At 47.3% G+C, this 23074-nt stretch overlaps 1 protein-coding gene across 9 annotated transcripts in view; it reads right to left on the reverse strand.

Moving 5' to 3' along the window:
- The window catches only part of PPCDC (phosphopantothenoylcysteine decarboxylase), a 42133-nt gene that overhangs the window by 8091 nt on the left and 10968 nt on the right, over nt 1-23074 (reverse strand). For 7 of the 9 annotated variants that reach the window (XR_332275.4, XR_332276.4, XM_075897409.1 and 4 more), the window contains exons 3-5: nt 17000-17095; nt 6821-6949; nt 3138-3306 (exon numbers count right to left, since the gene is read on the reverse strand). Coding sequence is in view for 7 of the 9 variants with exons in the window: in XM_075897409.1 (XP_075753524.1) it covers nt 3138-3306; nt 6821-6949; nt 17000-17095 (394 nt within the window). In the remaining 2 variants the exon portion in view is untranslated. Of the gene's footprint in view, nt 1-3137; nt 3307-6820; nt 6950-16999; nt 17096-18254; nt 21921-23074 lie in introns of those variants that run through there. The other 2 variants (XM_075897412.1, XM_075897411.1) reach the window with 2 other exon arrangements.

The following is a 23074-nucleotide window of genomic DNA, read 5'->3' on the forward strand; positions in this document are numbered from 1 at the left end:
TTCGACTCGGTTTAGGAAGGAAAAGAACGGTTACTTACCTGTAACTGTTGTTCTTCGCGATGTGTTGCTCATGTCCATTCAAATAAGGTGTGCGCACCACGTGCACCATCTCTCCAGAGCATTTTCTCAAGCGGTATCCGTAGCGCCAGCAGGTCGCCCCCTGGAGTGGCGCCGCTATAGCAAAGCATAAGTACCCCTGCCAGCGCTCCCCTTCCTCAGTTCCTTCTTGCCGGACACTCCGACGAAGGGGAAATAGGGGGGAATTGAATGGACATGAGCAACACATCTCGAAGAACAACAGTTCTTTTCTTCTTCGAGTATGTCCATTCGAATAAGGTGACTTCCAAGCTAACCGCACTTTATGGAGGAGAGGTCGGTGCACCCAGAAAGACAAGCAAATGAAGGTTGAATAACCCAAAACATATTTATTCAACTAACAGAACACAGAGAACCGATCGAAAGATGCAATGTGGTACAGAAACAAACACAGTGACAACACACAACTGAGGACCGCAGAACCTGCATTCTCCCTGGCCTGCTGTGTCAGCGCATAGTTCCCATAGTGCATCGTAAAGGTGTGTACTGACGACCACGTGGCCGCCCTGCAGATTTCGGTAATCGGAACCTGCACTCCAAAGGCTACATAGGATGCCTGCGCCCTGGTGGAATGTGCTGTAACCCGGGGTGGAACTTTCTGGGCCAAGTCATAACACTCCCTGATACACCCCGTGACCCAATTAGACTTCTACTCTAGTACTGTTCAGACTCATAATTCCCAAGAGGTGAACTCCCCTTGGTGGATTGCATTATAGAGAAGACACAGGCAGGCTTGTGTGTTACTCTCTATACTGTCTAACTCTAAACAGGTGGAGCAGCACCCACCAGATATGGACAAGAGACAGTCTCTTGGATTGCCCCCTTACCAGGGGCGACATATGGGAGTGGGGCACATGAGGGTCACGTGTCTTCCTAGATTTCTCCTTCCCATTTCCAGACAAGCATCCACCAGTACTACAGAGCTTGCAGAGTGGAGCCATTGTAGTCCAGGTAGCTCAGCAGTAGCATTTAAGTCATGGGCTTTCCACACAGGAACCCGCCCCACCACCTTACGGTCAGGGCGCCCTTTATCCCTCTGGTCCCGGGACCCACTGGTTTTGGCCCACCCGACCCAGGACTAGAACCCACAACCCCGTGCTTCCCAGGTGAGCGCCCTATCCCCTAGGCCACGCGGAAACCCACCCCACCACCTTACTGTCAGGTTGATACAGTTGGGCAGCACCAAGGACTGGACACGGCCACTGGATCAGGCAGTAGCAGCAGACAGGGCAGGGCTGTTGCCAGTGCCTGGTGGCAGGAAACCAGATGGGGTGGGGGAGCACCAGCAGCTTTGTCACCACGTTCCCTGAACCAGCGGCAGGTGCCAGGCTCTACAGGGGCTTCAACTGTCACAAAGCCCAGGCAGAGGTGGCTCAACAAGGGAAGAGGCCCCTGAAAGAGGAGAGGTGCCATACGTGACTGCTGCTTTGGGCACAAAGCTTATGAGACGGAGCAGTCCCATCCTCTCTAGGACCAGAGTCTAGGCCAAGCGGGGTAGCAGAGGGGCAAGAAGGTCATAAGCCCCTGCCCACAGGGCTGCAGGGAAGCCTGCAAGTCCAGGACGGGAACAGGCTGGAAATCATTCCCCTGCCTGCACTGCAGCGCTTTTCTGAGAGACCGAGAGGCTCATTCGGGTGTTTCCATTTACGGTAATCCTGGGCCATGTGAGAAATTGGATGTGACAAACTGTAAGAACCCTAGCACAATGGTTAAGGCTCATGTATTTTTACAGATTTAAATAACTAACTTACATATGTGTTTGTCTGACCCTCTGTGCAGCTTGGTATTGAGTTCCCAAAGATCTCTCTATTAGAGATGCACACTATTTACCTGAGAGAACAGGAGGTGTGAAAGCCAACCCCTACTCAGCAACCACAAAGACTATTTTTAAACATCTCTTATTTTCCTGACAGATTGCTATGCAAGATGTCAAAGCACTAGAGTTCGGTATCAAACTACACAGCAGAGTTATTAAAATATTGACACAAATGTGCTTGTCCAAACAGAGTTCTACAAAGGTACTACAATGGATTTGCTTTTAGGAATAGACTGATTACGCAAAATTTGCCACAGAAACAGCATTCTTCCTCTGTCCATATATAGCTCCATTACCACAGAATCTGAATACTTCCATTTTTAAAGGATCTCTTCAAAACTCCTTTGTGAGTCGGGGACATGCTATTCTCCTTCATTATCCCCATTTTACACAGGGAGGAACTGAGCAGAGACCAAGGTCCCACAGAAAAACCTGTGGCAGAGCAGAGAACTGAAATAGGATCTCTCATGTCCCAGGATAGCACCCTAACCTTCTCTTCTCTTATCATGGATTAACAGTGGCAATATTTATTTTCCAAATCTTACGTTGATTGGAGTTATCGAAGTTAATATGACCCTCTACACCCAGATACCAACTCTGGATTTTGCTTTGGATTCCCAGAATCTCAATGAACTTTGAAAATTGGCAAGAAAAAAATGTTTTTTCCCCCAGTTGGTCAGACCCAATGTCAACACATTTCTGTCAACTTCAGCAATGGAGGGTTACAGCACAACCTAGGGATGTTAGATTTCAATTATCAACTAATCGAGTAGTTGATGGAATTTCCATTGACTACTCGATTAGTCAATAAGGGGAGGGGCGCTTGCTATCCTACTGTGCCTCTATCTTTGAAATGTACAAGTGTCCCACAGCTCTTATACATTTCAAAGGGAAAGGTGCAGCAGTAGGGACGCCTCTGCCTCCCCTGCCCCACCCCCCCCATGGAGATGGTGCTGGGGAGAAGTGGCTTTTAAGTCAGCTCCCCCCCAGCACTGGCGCCTGCTCCACCTCCCCTTGCTGCCTCTCTCTCTCGAGGCAGCAAGGGGTGGGAAAGTGACTAGTTCAGTGACTACTCGACTATCCAAAAAGTTTATGCTTATTGGGTAGTCAACTAGTTCCTTACATCCCTAGCACAAACTACTTGTTCACCTCAGTGAAACAGTCGTATGATCAGCATGGGAGAAAGTGCACAGGACAGCAGCCAGAGGGCATGCTAAGGACTGACCTTCGTCCCCACACACCAGCTTCTTCACCACACAAGGGATCTCTATGTAGCCAAAGCCTCTGAGTTGCTCCACCTGCTGAGCTGTAATAGGATGCTCCCACATGGCTGTGTTCATAGCAGGGCAGAAGAGCAGGGGTTTGGTCAGGTCCCACGCACGGATGACACAGGTCTGTAAGAAGAGGACAAGAGATCCAACCCTAGTGTGTTTGTTGCCTTTCCTATTTGTCTCGCCTATCAGGCTGCCGCAGCAGCACAGAAGCTCCTTCCCAAGCTGAAGACCATTAAGGCCAGGGTACAGATACCCAAGCTTTACCCAGCCATAATAGACACTTGTCAGCAGCTTCAACAAATCGGCACTTAAATCGCATAAGATTCCAGCAGCCTCACATCTAATGGGGAAAAGGTGGGAGGGCTACAAAGAGCGCAAGTCCCAGAACAACAGGCTTCACCTTTTCTTGAGTCAAGTGAGCAGCACACTCACAGGTAGCTGGAACAGAACGTGCACAGGCCCTCAGTCTTTGGACTGTGCCTCCAGAGGGAAGCAGATGGTGGCCAAAGACTAAGGATGTTAAGTATCAACTAACTGACTAATTGAATAGTCGATGCATTTTTGCAGGGATGTTGCCACACTTCAAAGGCGAAAGTGTCCTGTGTAGCCCAGAGTCAGCTGATCCTGGGCTCCATGCGGTGCTGCTGCTTTGAAACACCACGAGGTGCCTGATGCCAGGCTCCACGCAGCGTTTCAAAGCAGCAACGCCACAGGGAGTCCGGGGTCAGTGGGGGAGTCCCTAGATGATCCTGGGCTCCACGTGCAGCCTGGGGAAACCCCAGCTGGCTCTGGGCTGCATGCGGCATTTTAAAGTGGCATGTGGCATGCATGCAGCATTTTAAAGCCATGTGCAGCCCAGGGTCTAGCCCCAGCCTTCAAGTGGCACTGCTGCTTTGACGTATTCCCCTCTTCCCCCCTGTCCTTGCTGCCTCTTTCTGATAGAAGCAGCAAGGGGGGAAGAAACTAGTCGACTATACTGTTGACTATCCAATAAGCATTTGCTTATTGGATAATAGACTAGTCCTTCACATCCCTACCATAGACCATACCATACAACTCTCGAGACTGCATCTGAGGTAAGTCTATACAGTCATTTTGCCTACATGCTTTGTCAACTGGATACATCACTCATGTAATCGAAAGAAGCATATGCATTTCTCAGACGCATCAAGAAGAAACAACTCGTTTGGCCTTTTTCAAAATATGCCCTCAACTTCCCAGCCTTCAAACGGCTTCTACATATCACAAGGGATCGCATCAGAACCCACAGTGACAGAGCAGAAGATGGCATCAGCAGCCAAATCTCCAGTGATAGCATAACATTCTGCAAAAGAGCGAACAAGTCACTGCTCTGCAGATATCCGAGACAGGGACCTCTTTAAGGAAGTGATCAAGGTAGAAACTGACCTCGTGAAATGTGTACACATTCTGGATGAAGGTAACAGGTTGTGCCATTGATAACAGCGATCAGTGCAACCCAAGACCTATTTGCAAAGTCTGAGATAATACTAAAGATGCAGATAAAGGAGGGACAACTGCCCACTCCAGTGGAGGCCAGAGATGGTTGAGAAGGAACTCTGGAACTATACCAGGAGAGAGGGAAACTGTATGTGTGGAAAGTTGTGGCCATCCTGTGTTCAGTAAACTTTTTATCAGTCTTGTCCTGTATGATGTGAACAGGCAAAGTATAATCCTCTTAGTTCTGATCCCCTCCACACTTCCAAATGAAACACTAAAGCAGGGGCGGGAAACCTTTTTTGGGTTGGGGCCACTGACCTACAGAAAAATCAGTCGGAGGCAGGTGGCAGGAGGGTTGAAGTGCCAGCACAGGCTCACCAATGCTGGGGGAGGCCCTAAGCCTCGGGGGTCAGATCCAGGTAACCCAGGGGCCACATACAGGAAAAGGGAATCAGCTCCTGCATTTGGGGAAGACATACTACCAAAGAGCCACCTATTTGCCCAGGTGCCTGGAGACCAGAGATAGTTAGTTGCTCTTTAGATAGGGAAGGTTACCAAATTTAGACACAAATGCAAGTCTGCACAGGAAACGCTGTTGTAACCAGTTCCATGTTCCTCAAAAATAGTGCCCATTCGTGCACTAAATAGACACTTTCAGAGACTTTCCACGTGCTCACATAGGTGAGGCCCGTCACTCTGGCCATATTTTAGTCATTTGCAAGCACTGGGGTTTTCCTTAGCACTGGGGTTCACCCAGTTAGATTTTCTTGAGCAGAATGGCACCTGTCCATACAAATTTCCCTTTGAGATTGTGTCCTACATCCCTAGCTCCCCTTCCACTCATTTTTGAGAAGCACGGAACAGACTTCCTGTGCAGACTTGCATTTCCTGTGCAGACTTGCATTTGTGCCTAAATTTGGTAACCTTCCCTATCTAAAGAGCAACTAACTATCTCTGGTCCCCAGGCACCTGGGCAAATAGGTGGCTCTTTGGTAGTTTGTCTTCCCCAAACACAGGAGCCGATTCCCTTTTCCCACCCACCCCAGGCTTCCTGAGTACCAGAAAAACAGCACTGCCCAAAAAAAGCCTTGTGGTTGAAATTTAAATAAATGTGCAAGTATGTGTGGGCAGATGTCCATGTATGCTTTTAAGTGAGGGAGGGAGGACTGGCAGGAAGTAAACACACTTATCTGATCTCACAGGTGTCTTTCCAGACTGCATCTAAAACACAGAAAGGAAGGGGAACTGGAGATTGACAAAGTATGTGCATGTGCGATAAAGAGAGACAGTGAGAGGCTATCATGTGCAGGAGAAGTAGTAGTATCATGCATCACGCAAAGGACGAGGCGGCATTATAGGGAGAGGGGTGGTGGCGGTGGGGACACAGTAAGAGAGGGGCTGGGATATGAAAAAGGATGTGGAGAGGAAAAGAGAAAGAGGTATAATGGAGGAAGGCAGAGGAAAGAGTAGACATTATTATTATTATTATTGATTGTTTGTATAACTTTAATGCCTAAGGCATAGATCCAGGCCCTATTTTGCTAGACGCTGTACAAACAGAGAACATGGTCTTTGCCACACAGAAGCCTGTAGTCTACACATAGCCTTTTGGAAGAAGCTTTTCCGGAAGAGATCTTCCAAAAATTCTTCTTCCAAAAGAGAGAGTCCACACTGCCAAAGCGCATCGAAAAAGTGATCTGCTTTTTCGAAAGATAGCGTCCACACTGAATGAACACATTCTTGCCTTTAAGCTGTGATTACTATGAATGGAGTGATCACCAGGGCACCTGTGTTTTTTCCTCTTCTTCCAAAAGAACTCCCTCTTCCCCTTCCACACACGACTTTTTCCAAAAGAGGTATTTCTGAAAAAAGCTTCTTCCATGTAGAAAGAGGTTTACTAAGGTCAGAGAAAACCTTCTGTTCTTTCAATCTTTTTTTTTTTTTTTTTTTTGGAAAGAAGGCAATTGCAGTGTGGACACAAGTGACTTTTCTTGAAAAACGGATGTATTGCTGAAAAAACACTGCAGTGTAGACATACCCAAAGAGCTGGAATGAAAAGGAAAACAAGGCAAAGGCACAGCTGAAGAAATACAGGGATAAGGAATGAGGGAGCATGCGAGATGCCCTCAGCCAGTGTTCAGGGTGACGACTGGCCCAAATGCAGACAGTAACTTACCAGTAAATTGTCACAGATGCCATTTGCTATTTTTGCCAGTGTATTCGCATCAAGAGGAGCCACCAGCATGAGGTCAGCCCAGCGCCGCAGGTCAATATGTAGGACTGGGTCTGTACGCCCTTTCCACAGCTGCAGACAAAAGACGAGGCTGGGTCACTGAACTCGCCCAAGAGACTCGCTCATACAGAGTGCTTGGCACCATACCAACTTCACACACATAAATGTCACATCAAACCAAGGGGAAAACGTAACAGCCCCTCAGAGCAAGGCCCAATTGCAATGGGGCTCTGAGACAACCGTGCTGCTGCTGCTTCATACGTCACCCTTCACTTTTCCTGGCAGTACTATTAATACTGCAGTAGCACGTAGGAACCGCAATCACAGATCAGGGTCCTGTTGTGCTAGGCAGAGTACAGACAAACATCAAGGAAATAGACTCTGTCCCAGAGAGTTCACAATCTGCATGTTAGATATCTGCATCCCCCTGCATGCCAGCACGGGTCTCCCTCCCTGTTATGTTCACCACAGGGCATCTAGGAGTCGGAGGAACAGTTAGAAAAGCTTCCTGGTGTTTCCTGGTGACTCCTCTGCATTGAACAATCCTGGCCAAAATTCCACAGAACGCACTAGATGGGGCCAGCAAGGCCTTTCCAGGTCCAGCCTTTGTAACTCTGAGCATTCTACTAACACAAAGGGTTTGTTCTGCCCTGGGAATTCTCTGTGTGACAGGCATGGCAATTTCCTGCAGTATCCTGGACAAACCCTGTTAACTTGAGTTAAACCTTATTAAATTAAGTTTAAGTATCTTTGGAGCCCACTGTATTAAACTGCAAAATGTTTGTATTATTGTGGGATTGTACGTAACTTCACTAGGGTAGAAACATGTAAACACAGTAAGAGTCATAAGCTTCAAAGGACTGTTTTAAACAATGTGCCAGAAAGTTAGGTGGTGGTCTAGGAAATACCCGGAGGAAGACGTATAGAGTAATTGCTCCTGTATTCCCCTCTACAATCCAGCAAAGGCTTTCAGGCTTCCAAATTCCCAGCCACCACCCTGTTGGGTGGAGACACACATCTCTCTCTCCCTCCTGACTGGGCTTTTTCCAGACTTCACAGCTCTTTGCCTACACTGTGAGTTCCCCAGCAAGTCAGACTGCCTAAGCCAGCTTGCTTTGCCTTTGCCTCTGCCTCGGAGGCAAGAAACAGTATAATTGCAGGGGCATAAATTACAACACATCCTGTCCTGAGCAAGCACATTCCTTGTGAAAGCATTACAAAGAACACATTAAAAAAGTAAAAGAAAACTACACATATGTTACATACTAAGTAGTTAACTGGAGATTACCCTAATTCAAACAAGGGCTCTGACAGGTGGTTGCTCCTTCAAACTCCACCATGGGGATTTTCTGTGGTCACACATTCATATCACCTGTTAGCTCAGAACAAGCACACCCTGAATCTGACTCACCCCTTTATACAGTTTGGGTCTTTGATCTGCAGCTACGCTACCAGACAAGAGTCACCTCCTCAGGATGAAGCTTCAAAAGGCAGGGTCTCTGCACAACCAAATTGGTCATTTGCATTCACCAAGATATTTCCCGGAACCCCATTTATATTTGTCTGTCAAGCACATTGCTTAAAACATTCCTCTGGCACTCATAACACCAACAGGGTTGGAAGAGAACTCCGGAGGTCACCAAGTCCAACCCCCTGCAGGACCAACACTAACTAAATCATCCCAGCCTTTATTACACTTGCCTTGTTTCCCCCATGAGACGTTACATACAATCCACCATAATATATAAACTTGACATTTTTCATACAATAGCTTCAAACATATGTAAGCTTAATTCAAAAAGTTTAACTTAATCCAAACAGGTGTGTCCCGGATATTGCAGGCAATTGCTGTGTGTGTCACACTCTGATCACCTCCCTGGAGCACCCGAGCTGGTAAAACGTCAAAAGAAACAGCAGACGAGATGAGGTATCTTACCTCAAGAGGCCACACACAACCACAGGCCAGTGAGGGGTGTGCATCAGGGCCACAAACTGCTCAGTCTCTGAGTCACATACAACCACAACAAAGATGCAGCAGGCGGAACAGCTAGTGCTCCCCACCCTTCCCAAAGTAGGGCTCTTCACTTTTTTTTTTTAAACATTGAAGAGTCTCACTTTCTTTCTAAAGTTCTTGGTATTTAACTCTTCTGGAGTCAGGTAAAATGCAAGCGGGAGCTCTGCCTCGGACACAACTCTGCTAATGCATCTTAATCCTGACCTGCATCATTTCAGTACTGCAATCCCATACAGCACAGCCCACGTGCATCAATTCTGACCTGCAGCGCCCACTCCACTTCCAGACTTGGGGCCCAGCAGAGCTCTGCCAATGACTGGAAAGCTTTCTGCTCATTCCCGCTAACATGTCTCTCTAACAAGGAAAGCAACTTATGCTTGAGAGTGCAAAAACACAGGACTGTGCACATGGAGATGAGCAGGTCTTGTACTCACTGCAGGTGGGAAAACAGCAAAGCTGAAAGAAGAGAGATGCAGAGACTAGAATGTGGATATTTCACCCCTTTGCAGTTACAGTATCCCAAAGGGCTTTACAAGACATTGGACAAACAGCAGCCATGCGGTACCCAGCAACAACCCACACACTGTCTTAAAAAAGGGAAGCAGGTTTACAGACGAGGGGCACGTTAGCAAGTATGAACAGCCAGTCTCCCTTGCTCTGACAGAAAAGTGCTTTGGGAAGTTTAGCTCACAGAAAACTAGCAGAGAGGAGCCAAAGAGATCTTGGTTTAATATCTCTAAAGGGCTGTACAGGCAGTCCCCAACTTACGCGGATCAGACTTATGTCGGATCCGCACTTACAAACGGCGCTTTTCTCGCCCCGGAGCTCACGGGCGGCGGGTCGCCACCCGTGTCCTCCGGGGCGAGAAAAGCTTCTCCCGGTCTCCCTGGTCTGCTGGGGGGGGGTCTAGCGGCTTTGCTGGACCCCCCCAGCAGACCCGGGGGACAGGAGCAAAGCCGCGGAGCACGCCCGCAGGGGGACAGCTCAAGCGCGCCCGGGCTGTCCCGTTGCGGGCATGCTCCGCGGCTTTGCTCTCCGTCTCCCTGGTTTGCAGGGAGACGGGGAGCAAAGCCTTGGAGCACGCCCGCAGCGGGACAGCCCAGGCGCCGCTGCATGCGTGCTCCTCCGTCTCCCTGACCAGCGGACTAGGGAGATGGGGAGCAAAGCCTCGGAGCACGCCAGCAGTGGGACAGCCGCGGCGCGCCTGGAGTGTCCCGCTGCCCGCGGCTTTGCTCCGCGTCTACCAGGTCAGCAGACCAGGGAGACGGAGCAAAGCCGTGGAGGACTTGGGCAGTCTCCCTGGTCTGCTGGAGGGGGGGTGCAGCTAGTGCCCCCCCCCCCGTAGACGAGGCTTTTCTTGCCTACCCCTGGGGTAGAGCAGCTGGGGGCTGCCGGGTTGGTCCCGCAGTGCCGCTCCGGACCAACCGGGCAGCACCCCAGCTGCTCTGCCCCAGGCTTCCTGGAATCAGCCACTGATCAGTTTCAGCAGCAGCTGACTTGGGGAAGCCTGGGTTTCTTAAGTTGAATCTGTATGTAAGTCAGAACTGGCATCCAGATTCAGCCGCGGTTGAAACTGATCAGTTTCAGCAGCGGCTGACACCAGTTCCGACTTACATACAGATTCAACTTAAGAACAAACCTAGAGTCCCTATCTTGTACGTAACCCGAGGACTGCCTGTACTTCGGACAACTAGGGCTGTCAATTAACGCGTGTTAACGCCTGTGATTAACGCAGAGCAGAATTAACGCGTTAAAAAAAATTAACATATGTTAATCTAAGGTTACCATACGTCCTGTTTTTCCCGGACATGTCCACATTTTCACTTGTTAAATCTCTGTCCGGACAGCTTTTTTAAATGGTAAAAAATGTCTGGGATTTTGCCCTGCAAAGGAGATCGGGGAGGGGGCAACAGCATGTGCCTGTCAAACGGGACGTTCGGAGCCGCGTGCCCGGATTGTTCATGGCTGCTCTGCAGATGCACCCCAGTGCTTGGAGGGAAAAGTGCGTGGCTGCAGCGGTGGCTCCAGTGAGACCCAGGGCAGGTCTGATGTGGGGGGGTTGGCGTAACCCTCCGCCCTGCTAGGTTATGTCACCGGTTCGGCGGGAGGGGGTGGGGTATTGGGTTGGAGCAAGGGGGTGGAGGTACCAGGCTCTGGGGGAGGGGTGGGTGCACTGAGTTAGAGCAAGGGGATTGGGGAGGGGTGGGGGCACTGGGTTGGAGCAGAGGGGCTGTATTCTTACTATTAACAGCGCAATTAATCGTGATTTTTTTTAATCGTTTGACAGCCCTACTGACAACACATCTCTCTCTGCAGCACTGCACTCGTGAAGCTATTTCTACACTGTGCTGCGGGCAAGCAGTGTGGGTAGACAGATTTGCACAAGCAGGACTTGAGCAAGCATGCTAAGAATAGCTGTGTGGGCACTGCAGCTCTGAGAGACTCCGGACAGACACGTTAGTTCGAGCCCATCTAACACCTAGACTGGTGCTTGGCTGGTTAGCCCAAGCCTCTGTAGGAGCTGCAATGTCTGCAGCTCTTCTCAGTTTGCTACCTTGACCCCCATTAGCATGAGTCTGTCTATCCAGGCTAGAAAGCTCACTCACAGCTGCAGCACAGATACCTCGGAAGGGTTCAGATCCTGAAACGGGACTTCCTTCCATATTATCTGACTTGGCACTTCTCTAAAGTCTTCATTGTATGACTCAACCCTTCTCTAGAAGCAACTGTCTGAAGAGGTCTCAGAACAGCTTGCAAATGCTAATGAATTAACAACCTGTCTGTGCTGGGAAGCTTTGCACCACTGTCATCATAAGGTGCAAACCCCTAATATAGACACAGTGCACCAGTGTAAAAAGTGACTTGCACTAGTGCAGATTATACTAGTGCAAGCTGCATTTTAGATTGGTGCAAGATACCTACAACACTATGGCATGCATCAGTGCAACTACGTGGGCATGTACAAACAAATTCAAATTAGACAAGCCCTAAGTCTCATGTTGCCCTTGTGATGGAGGGAAGCAATTTCCAGAGGGGGAAACTGAAGCACAGAGAGATGACACGACTCACACAAGGTCACAGAATGAGTCAATGGAAAACCTAGGAATAGAACCCAAGTCCCTGTCTTGCAGCCCTAATCACAAGATAAAGAATGGTACAGAGCAACTCATTCATGTAGCACAAAGTGCTGCCTCCAGTTGCCAGAAATACAATTAGGAACTACTTTTCATCACACAAGCCATCTGTTTTGATTGGCTAGATTTCATGTTATGATTCAGGATTAAGAAGAAAGGCTGTTCAGTGCCACAGGTCTCCAATCAGGTATCCTAACTAGTATTAAATGACAAGAGGAAAATGAACGGGAGGGACCCATCCAAAACAGCAAAACACTAAGGTTGTGAATGAGTTAAGACACTGCATGGAAACAGGGTACAAATGAACTCTCCCTGCTGGTGCCCACGCATTGAATCTGAGACTGGGAACCTAGAATGCCTATTACGCTCCATCTGATGTATAAGAAGCCTGGGAAATTCAGTGGTGACAGAGGTTATTGCATCATATGCTGACGGTAGATTTTAAACAGAGCTGAATAATTTTATGCCTATTAGTAATGCCTGTAGATTTGCAGGCTCAGATAACGAGGGGGCAGATGCTTGATTACCCTATAAATTGGGTGAGGCATAACTATTACGTAACACCTGCACTCACAGCTCTTCAATAGCTTCCTACTCACTTCCGGCTGCTATTCAGGGAGATGGTGATCACTCTTAAGCCCTAAGTGATCAGAGACCACCACTCATCCTACACCCCCTCGATCTATGTGGCATGTGGCTTTCTGGCATAATGAGGGAAGCCTTGGTTTCTTGCATAACTGAAACCATGGGGTTTGGGAACTGTGCTGCAGTGTTACATCATCACAAACAAAAAATGTGACAAACATACAGATTGTCAAGCCACCCCCATGCTTTATGAAAATTAGCTTATGTATCATGAATATGCATAACTCAAAGATGCTTTAGCCAAAATGCATCCTGACACATATCATTTTTAAAGTTACAATCTGCTGAATGTGTATACTGTATTCTATTTCTGTGCATGTATCATTAGAAATATGAAATGTAGACCCATTTTATTAATCTACGTAAGGAACTTAATGAGCCAGTAACCTAGACCAGTGTTTCTCAGCCTTTTTTATAAAGTATCCCTTTAAAAAAATTATAAGTACACCCTTTTTAAGAAAAAAAAAAAACTGTATAAGTACCCCCAGTACCTAGTTGTTAGACACGTGCAATTTTTCTTCTACCATTGCAACACATTTGTTTAAACAACTTAATCGTAGCCAGGTAGACGATGAAATTTTTGGTGTAAAAAGTACAAAAATAATAAAGCGCTGTAAAATTTAAAACAAAAATTCTGTTTTCTCTAAGTTTCAGTTGTGTTGACATTTCTCTCGAGTACCCCTAAGGATACTCGTACCAGTGGTTGAGAAACACTGACCTGGACAATGATCTGTAAACAGGGGCACCGTCCATATAGGTGAACTAGGCGGTCGCCTAGGGCGCCAAGTTAAATGAGGCGCCAAATGGTGGCGCAATATCATTGAGGGGTTTGGAGGTGGGGGCGCCGACTGCATGGTTCGCCTAGGGCGCCAGTTGCTGGCAGCTAGTCTAGGGCCGCCCTTGTCTGTAAATGGGTTTCTCTCTCTTGTAAGGCCAAACTGTGATAGATCCTACAAATAAATGTGGCCCAGACATCTGATGCTGGAACCCATTTTGGATCTGGTACTTTTCCACTCCAGGTGAGAAAACCTTGAATTGAACACAACGAATTCCCACTTTGGGCAAAGAGGAGAGAAAGGGAGGAAACCAAACAATAGAGGTGATTGCCAGATGCCAGGAAACCGTCCCACTAATCACCCAGATGTCTGCTGGAGACATCAAGACTGAACAGGAGAAAGGATTGGGCCCACACTAAAGGCTGCCTAGCTTGAAAAAGAGATTATTAGAACAACTGTTAGGATAAAAAATTGCATGTAACAAGTTTCTTAGTACAGTAAACTTCCAATAATACGGCTCCTTTAGGACCCAGGGGGTGCCGGATTATCAGATATGCCGGCCTATCAGAAGGGGGGGGGGCTATGAGGGGTCTGGAGTGGGGTGGGAGGGGATGCCACCCCAGACCCCTCATAGCCCCCCCTTATGATAGTCAGGCTCTGCCCCAGGAGTCCCTGATTCAGCCGCTGCTGGTCAGTTTGAGCAGCAGCTGAATCGGGGATGCCTGCAATAGAGCAGCTGGGGTACTGCCCGGTTGGTCCCGTAGCACTGCCCCTCGGGGCTGCGGGACCAACCCGGCAGCACCCCAGCTGCTCTTGGGGACGCCTGGGGCAGAGCAGCTGGAGTGCTGCCAGGTTGGTCCCGCAGTGCCAAAGGACGGCGATGCGGGACCAACCCGGCAGGACTGCAGCTGCTCTGCCCCAGGGGTCCCCGATTCAGCCGCTGCTGAAACAGATCAGCGGCTGATTCCAGGAAGCCCGGGGCAGAGCAGCTGGGGTCCTGCCGGGTTGGTCCCACATCGCCGTCCTTAGGCGCTGCGGGACCAACCCGGCGGCACTCCAGCTGCTCTGCCCCAGGCATCCCCAAGAGCAGCTGGGGTGCTGCCGGGTTGGTCCCGCAGCCCCGAGGGGCAGCGCTACCAGACCAACCCAGCAGCACCCCAGCTGCTCTGCTCCCGGCTTCCCCGATTCAGCTGCTGGTCAGTTTCAGCAGCAGCTGAATGGGGGAAGCCTGTCCGGCTGCCCCAGCACTTCCGGGTTCCTGATGGTGCCGGACCATCAGGAGTCCCGGAGCATTGGATGCCGGACTAATGGAGTTTTACTGTATATTACAGTTAGCTGCATGTTTTGTCTTAGTAATTTACTTTGATCTGTCTATTTTCACTTGCAATCATTTACATCCTACTTTTTATACTTAAAAAATACGTGTTTATTATCAAGCCCAGTATAAATAATTAGTATCTTGGCGGGAGCAACTACTGTGCATCTCTCTCTTTCATTGATAAAGTGGGCTATCCTTATGAGCTTAATCTCCATGCAAAACTTTTATACAGAATAAGACTGATTTATTTGGGGGTTTGGTCCTCTTTGGGGCTTGTTCTTGGGTGCTGTCAAAGCCCTATAGCTGAGTCTTCCCATGGCTCAACTGTTTCAGCATCTGTGCTACTCAGTTGGGAGACTATTACTCCAACTCTGTGCCTTGGCCGGGGGAGACCAGAACTTCTGACCCCGTAGAACAGGGTGGTGGAGCATCCCAGAAGACAGGTAGGCTGGGCTCAGTGGTGTGATCAGCACATCGGGTGACAGTCCTAGGAGACCTCTGTGAACCGGCCATTTCACAGATGTCCTCGAACCATGCCAGAACCATTGCACTGGCACAATAATAAGAGTGCAGACAATTTTCTAAGATCATTGGATGTTTGTCCCTGAAGTTGAATTGTCAGCAGAGGGAATTCGAAATGACTCCATTTGACAATCCCCAAGTTTTGCAGCCTTCAGTGTACGTATTTAGTTCAGTCTTTGGTTAAAATTTGGAGTTCATTCAACAGGCAGTGCCACCAAAGCTCTTCAATCCCAGAGTAGGGATGCTGCTGTGCCTACAGTGGAGCACCCACTGGGACGCCACTCTAAGAACAGCCATCACCCCTGTGCTGTCCATGACACTTGAAGGTATGTTTATGTCTAACTGTGAATTTTATCTTGTTTTGAGAATTGCAGTTTTACAAGTAACCTTCACTGTAATCTTCCCGTTAGATTACAGCTTCCTCTGTGGATTACAGCATCCTGTAGTAGAAAGGCTGTCTGAGAAGTTAGGACAAAGAGATCAGTCAGGGTTGAATGACTCGCCACACAGAAGCTGACTAGGGGCAGGCTGGACCCAAGACCTTCCCAAGGAAGCTCGAGGCTGGGAGAGCTGCAGTTTATCCAGCTGGCCACTTAATAAAAGCAATCTGAGACTATATTTAAGCAGAAACGTGCTCCCTGTAGGGTGTCAGCACTAAATGCCAGAAGAAAGAGCTGGAGGAGAGAGAAAGCAGGAACAGCTACATAGTGTAAAGGTGATGACAAAAGCCCAGACACACAGCAGAGGTGAGACTGAACTTGGGGGCTGCATGTGAGAACTGTTTGCAAGTTCCCAAAGATCTATACCATATACGAGCACAGGGACTATGGCTGAGAAAATTCTTTGATAAACCTGCATGCTTTGCTTGCCTGCCTGTTTCTGAGGTTAGTTCAGAAACCAGGGATACCCCACCTAGTTTGGACTCTGGAGAGCTTTCCTAATCAACTGGCTGCTTGGGAGGGCACCGATTTCAGGGTACAGGCAGCCACCGCCAGGCACCAAGAGCAGACGACAAAGGTTCTGCACCTGGGAGTGTGCACGAGACACCCAGGTACAGGAAATGACCAGTCCCTTCTTAGACCCAGCAGTCATAGAAGCATATGTGATCCAAAGGCCAGGTCCTCTCATAACATGCTGGAGTCTGTCCAGAAAGGGGCACTGGGCCAGACTGTGGCACTACCAATTAACAATCTTTACTTGCTTCCACGCTTAGTCTTTCCTGCTTATTTAGACTATAAGCTCTCGGACAGAGACTGTTTACTGTTATGTGTTCGTTGAGTGCCTGCTACAATGAGGCCATGGTATTGGCTAGGGCCACTAAGCACTACTGTACCACTACTGCCACCCGGAGAGTGCAACATCATATTATTTGCATGGTTTTAATGGTTCATACTTGGATTGAAAGGCTTTGTAAAAGTGATTGAAGTCAGTTCATCAGCCTCATGCTTCAAGATGAAAAACTGATCACTTGTAGAGGACCAGGAAGGACTCCACTGACTACCCCAAATCCAGAATCTGCACAACTGGCCATGTGCATTCTGTAGGGAGAGGGTTTGCCTTGCTCCAAAGTATCAGTTATTGGCCGCTTCTAGAAGATGAGGCCAACTTCATGAATAAATAAATCCTACATAAAAAGTGAAGCCCACATGGGAATTGGGTGTCCCCAGAAATCATGTAGAAAAAAATCCGCTGGAGTAGGTGTTAGATACTGACCTGCCATTCATCAGTATCACTGTAGACGGTTACAGGAATCTCCTGGGGGTTGTAGAAATGTTTTGCCCTCTCCGTTGTTACAACATGCACTTCCAGCTAATGAAAGAAAAAGAGGAGAAGACACAAACAGTTACCATTTATAGAACTTTTATTTTAAGGTAGGCAATAGAAAGAGGTCTTGGGTGGCAAAGAGTTTTACATCAGGCCCTAGCACCAAGAAGAGTTCATCCTACTCCTTCTATTTGCATAACCACTTCCAGTCATTGCTGAAAGGTCAGGCACCAACAGGTGCAATGCAAGCCAAATACTCATTTCAGTTCTTCACATGAGGAGGCTGGGCCTTAGTCATTTGGTTCCTTGCATATGCAAATAAACAACCAGCAGTTGGGCCAGTGAAGATGACCGAAACAGACAGAAAAGTGGTATGCTTTCAGAAAGAGGACTGCCGGGAAAAATAAAGCTCCCTACAAGAGCTTAACCAGGAGAGCCTGAATTATCTAAAGATTTTAAAAAAGAGAGTCTTACAAAAAAAGTAGAAAACTAGGTCAAATTACAAAGGATGAATAATACAATGTATGTAGGGGCTAAATTAGAAAGGCCAAAGCACAAAATGAGCTCAAGTTAGCTAGAGACATAAAGAGTAACAGGAAAACATTCTACAAATATATTTAAGTAGGCCCATTACCCAGTAAAGAGGGGAAAACAATAACAGAAAGTGTGGAAATGGCAGACGCACTTAATGACTAATTTGCATCAGTTTTCACCAAGAAGGCTGCTGGTAAATGCCAGTGAAAATGGAGTAGGTTCAGAAGCTAAAATAGGAAAAGAACAAGTTAAAATTACTTAGGGTATGTCTACACTTGCTCCCTAGTTCGAGCTAGGGATGCAAATGTAGGCGACCAAAATTGCTAATAAGTGGGGATTTAAATATCCTGCGCTTCATTAGCATGATCTCGTTGGCGCATTACTCCGCTCAACAGCTGATTTGAACCAGGAAGTACGCACCGGAACACGTTAGTTCGAACGAAACCCCTTGGTTCGAACTAACATTATTCCTCAAAAAATGGATTAAGCTAAAGAAGCGCGGGATATTGTTATTGTTTTCCCCTCTTTATTGGGTAATGGGCCTACTTAAATATATTTGTCCAACCTAAACCTCCCTTGCTGCAGTTTAAGTCCATTGCTTCTTGTCCTATCATCAGAGGCCAAGGAGAACAATTTTGTCCCCTCCTCCCTGGAACACCCTTTTACATACCTGAAAACCACTATCACGTCCTCTCTCAATCTTCTCTTTTCCAGACTAAAGCCCAATTCCTTCAGCCTCCCCTTATAGCTCATGTTTTCTAGATCTTTCGTCATTTTTGTTGCTCTTCTTTGGACCTTCTCCAATTTCTCCTCTTTCTTGAAATGTAGTGCCCAGAACTGGACACAATCCTCCAATTGAGGCTAAGAAGCCTTCTGGATAACAGGGAAGGAGTAGATGTAGTCTATCTAGACTTTAGTAAGGCATTGGATACAGTATTGCATGACCTTCTCATTAAAAAACTAGGGAAATACAACATAGAGGGGGCTATTGGCAGGTGGGTGCATAACTGGTTGGATAACTGTTCCCAGGGAGTAGTTATCAATAATTCACAGTCATGCTGGAAGGGCATAATGAATGGGGTTCTGCAGGGGTCAGTCTTGGGACTGTTCCAGTATCTTCATCAACGAATTAGATAATGGCATAGAAAGTACACTTACAAAATCTGCAGATGATACATAACTGAGAGGTGTTGCAAGCACTTTGGAGAATAAGATTTTAATTCAAAATGATCTGGACAAAATAGAGAAATAGGTTGTAGGTAAACAGGATGAAATTCAATATGGACAAATGCAGATCATGCCAGTTAGGAAGGAATAATCTGTTGCACACATACAAAATGTGAAATGACTGTCTAGGAATGACTAGCGCAGAAAGGGACCTGGGGCGCAGTAAGGTGAAGGCTGCCCTCATTCCATGTTATAAGAGGCAAAAACAGCTCTAGGAGAGGCCTGTAACAAACAGAAAGAGGCTGAAAGTAGTCGATCAGGGCTCGGCTGGGCCCTGTACGAAGGGATCCTGGACAGGAGGATCTCAATCTCCTGCCAGCTCCGGAGGAAGAAGGACCTATCTGCCTACTAGCAGAGATACCTTGAACAGAGCAATGCTGGGAAAAGACAGGTGATCCAGGGGAACTTGGGCCTGAATAAACCCCAGGCTGAGGCCCAGTGACAGAGGCCCAGGGAAGTACTAGGAGCTGTAGAGCAGCTAGAGCAGGAATAGGCAGCAAATCCAACCCCCTTTGCCAATGATAAATGGCCAATTCAGACTGCAGTTTGTCCCTGCGGGAAGGGGCTATATTCTAGAGTCCCCAGGAGGTGACTCTGCCTTTCTATCAGAGGCAGCAGCGAGGGGTGCCAGGTGAGAGCCGATCTAAAAACCAGCTCCCTGCACAGACCGGCTGCCTGCCTCCCCACACTGCTGTCTCTGTATCACAGGCAACAGCATGGGGCAGCAGGCATCCAGTATGCACGAGGAGCTGGTTTTTAAACTAGCTCCCCTCGTCGACCAGCTTCCACCTGCCACCCCGTGCTTCTGCCTCTGATACAAAGGGAGCAGTGTGGGGTGACGGGGGCTCATTGGGAGTGGAGCTGCAGCACACTGGCTGCCAGCCCCACCTCCAGGGACCAACAAATAGTCGTGGAACCACTAAGATTTCCTGCACAACTATTCAGTTACACAATATCTAACATCCCCAGCAGAGACAGGATCTGGGCTGGACGGGGGATTGTCCTGGCCCTCCCCCCAGGCTAGAGGTGGCACAGGGAGGATTTTAAACCAGCTCCCCATGTGGACCAGCTCCCGCCTGCCACCCTACTGCCTCTGATACAGAGAAGTGGGCATGTTAGAAATTGTTTATTTTAGTATTTAGTACATAGAGGCAGCAGCCTGGGGTGGCACAGGGCTCCCTGGGGCTGGAAGCGCACTGGCTGCTGGACCTGCCCCCAGGGGGAGCATTTTAGTAACCGTGTATCGGCTAAGAATTGTTGCAGCTACACGAATACTAAAATAAACAATTTCTAACATTCCTACTTCTCATCCAGCCCCAAGCTGCTGTGGTGAGAGGGCTGGGGTAGTCGTCTCTCGTCAGGGAAAGCTGCATACTGAACCCCAGGCCCAGCCCCACCCCAGAGCAAAGACTGAAATCAAAACGTATTTGAGTTAAGGACCTGAGCAGTACTAGGTAAATTTTCTAGTAAGGCAAGATTTGAGTGTTTGCACTGTAAGTCTCTGTAATTATTTAAATCGCTAGAAGGAGAGAGACATAAACTAGTGTGACATGCTCATCTCCCCGGCGCTCACACGGAAGGCTCATCAAGAGCAGATGGACTAGAGTGCAACATTAAAGAGCACAAAATACTTTCTCCTTTCTAGCTGATAGTCAGTAAGCCATTATTTCCACCAAGAGGAAATGGTGGCAGGAGAACGTGAGGAAAACCTCTGTGTAGTAACATCCACAGTACTATGCTTGATTATGGACTTTCTAGGTGTACTCACGCTAGCTGCTACATAACTCGGTTGTCAGCAAAAGCTGCTGCTGCAATCTGCAACTGCAGCTGTTGAAGCTTGGGGACAAGTTAACCTATCTCCCCAACACTGTCTGTTTTATAGCCTGCTTTATATGTTATAGTCAGTATTATCTTCCTCGTAATGACAATTATACACTCATCTACCTCCAGCCTTGTTACCTAGGATGACCTGGGGCAATGGAAAATTCCAGCTGAAAAATGTCAAGGCCTTTGATCACTTTTGCTCCGTACTAGACTCTGAGGAGGGCTGTTTTACATAGAGAAATATACTGGTACTTATTAGGTAACAGTGTAACCCATTGGTGGGCAAATACCAGCCCACAGGCCAGATCGTTCCTCAGGGAAGATAGCTACGGAAGCTGATTTAAAGGATAGGTTACAAACCACAGTTAATAGTTCCACAATTTCACATTTGCGTTCTTTCCGAACTCTTGGGTGAATGCCATCTGGTCCCGGTAACTTGTTATTGTTGATTTTCTCAGTTTGTTCCAAAACCTGCTCTAATGACACCTCAATCTGGTACAATGCCTCAAATTTGTCACCTAAAAAGAATGGCTCAGGTTTGGGAATCTCCCTAACATCCTCAACCAGGAAGACCGAAGCAAAGAATTCATTTAATTTCTCCGCAATGACCTTATCATCTTTGAGTACTCCTTTGGCATCTCGATCATCCACAGGCCCCTCTGGTTGTTTAGCAGGCTTCCTATTTCTGATATACTTAAACTTTTTGCTATTACTTTTTGAATTTTTGGCTAGCTGTTCTTCAAACTCCTTTTTGGCTTTTTCTTACTATATTTTTACACTTAGAGTTTATGTTTCTTTCTATTTTCCTCACTAGGATTTAACTTCCACTATTTTAACAATAGTGACACACAGGTGAGCATACTAATTTCAGTAAGCGTTCAGTTGAAGCATGGGGACGATGACATGTTCTGTCACCTGGTATGCCAGCATCACACTCCATAAAAGGCAGTACATATAGATCCTCACTGGAATTAGGACAACAATGAGAGAATTTGAGAGAAATCTTGTAGTCAAGACCATTGAGTTAGACAATCTCCCAAGATAAAGAGACTGTTTTCAGAGACAGCCATCCAGAGAGATTCAAATGCCGCCCAGATGATTAGCAAAGTGCCCACAGCACCCAGAGCTGGCAGCATGTGTTTTCACTGGTGGTGCACATTTGCACATGCCTTGGTGCACATCACAACATTTATTCCACATGGATGAAAAAAAATTAGCGGGAACAATACCAGGTGGGTATATTTATACAGATATAGCAACAGTGGTATAGCATGGTAAGTTGACATACTTATTCTGAAGTAAAAACACTCCCACCCCCCATTTAGTTTATGTTGCTTTAAAAGTCACAATGTCAAAGCATAGATCGGGACACGTACCTATGACCTGCAATCGAACAAGCAAGCAGCAAGCTGGAGTCGGCCAGCACTATCTGAATACATGTCTTTCCGCTCTCCCGCCTCCATTCCCCGCCTCCAGGCTGGATTCTGTGCTTGCTCGTTCGTCACAGCAAGTCTCTATCCAGTTATTCTGTATCATGTTCTGGGACCAAGTCTGTCAAGTAATCTCAGTTAACGCACGTGATCATCTCCAAAAATTAAACATGATTCCTCACAATTTTAATCGCACTGTTAAATAACAGAATGCCAAATGAAGTTAATTAATTTTTGTATGTTCTTCCACATTTTCAAATCTATGGATTTCAATTACCGCACAGAATACAATGTATACTGTATTTGCAATAAAAGTACTATAAAATGAACAGTCACATTGTAAAAATGACAAAAGAAATAGTATTTTTCTTCTATGCCTCATACAAGTAGGCTGTGTCTAGACTGGCAAGTTTTTCCGCAAAAGCAGCTGCTTTTGCAGAAAAACTTGCCAGCTGTCTACACTGGCCGCTTGATTTTGCGCAAAAGCACTGATGTTCTACTGTCCGAAATCAGTGCTTCTTGCGCAAATGCTTTGATGTTCCCGTTTGGGCAAAAGCCCTTTTCCGGAAATGTTTTTGCGCAAGAGGGCCAGTGTAGACAGCTAAAAACTGTTTTGCGCAAAAAAGCCCCGATGGCGAAAATGGCGATCGGGGCTTTCTTGCGCAAAACCGCATCTAGATTGGCACGGATGCTTTTCTGCAAAAAGTGCTTTTGCGCAAAAGCGTCCTGCCAATCTAGACGCTCTTTTCCGCAAATGCTTTTAACAGAAAAACTTAAAAGCGTTTGCGGAAAATCATGCCAGTCTAGACGTAGCTGTAGGTTATTGCAATCTCATTATTGTGAAAGTGCAATTTACTAATATAGATTTTTTTTGTTACATTAACTACACTGAAAAATGAAACAATGTAAAACTTTAGAGATTACTAGTCCACTCCCTTCCACTTTTTGTTCAGCCAGGCGCTAAGCAAAACAAGTTTGTTTACATCTATGGGAGATAATGCTCCCTTGC

This window comes from Pelodiscus sinensis, chromosome 14 (assembly GCF_049634645.1).
Source record: "Pelodiscus sinensis isolate JC-2024 chromosome 14, ASM4963464v1, whole genome shotgun sequence".
NCBI lineage: Eukaryota > Metazoa > Chordata > Testudines > Trionychidae > Pelodiscus > Pelodiscus sinensis.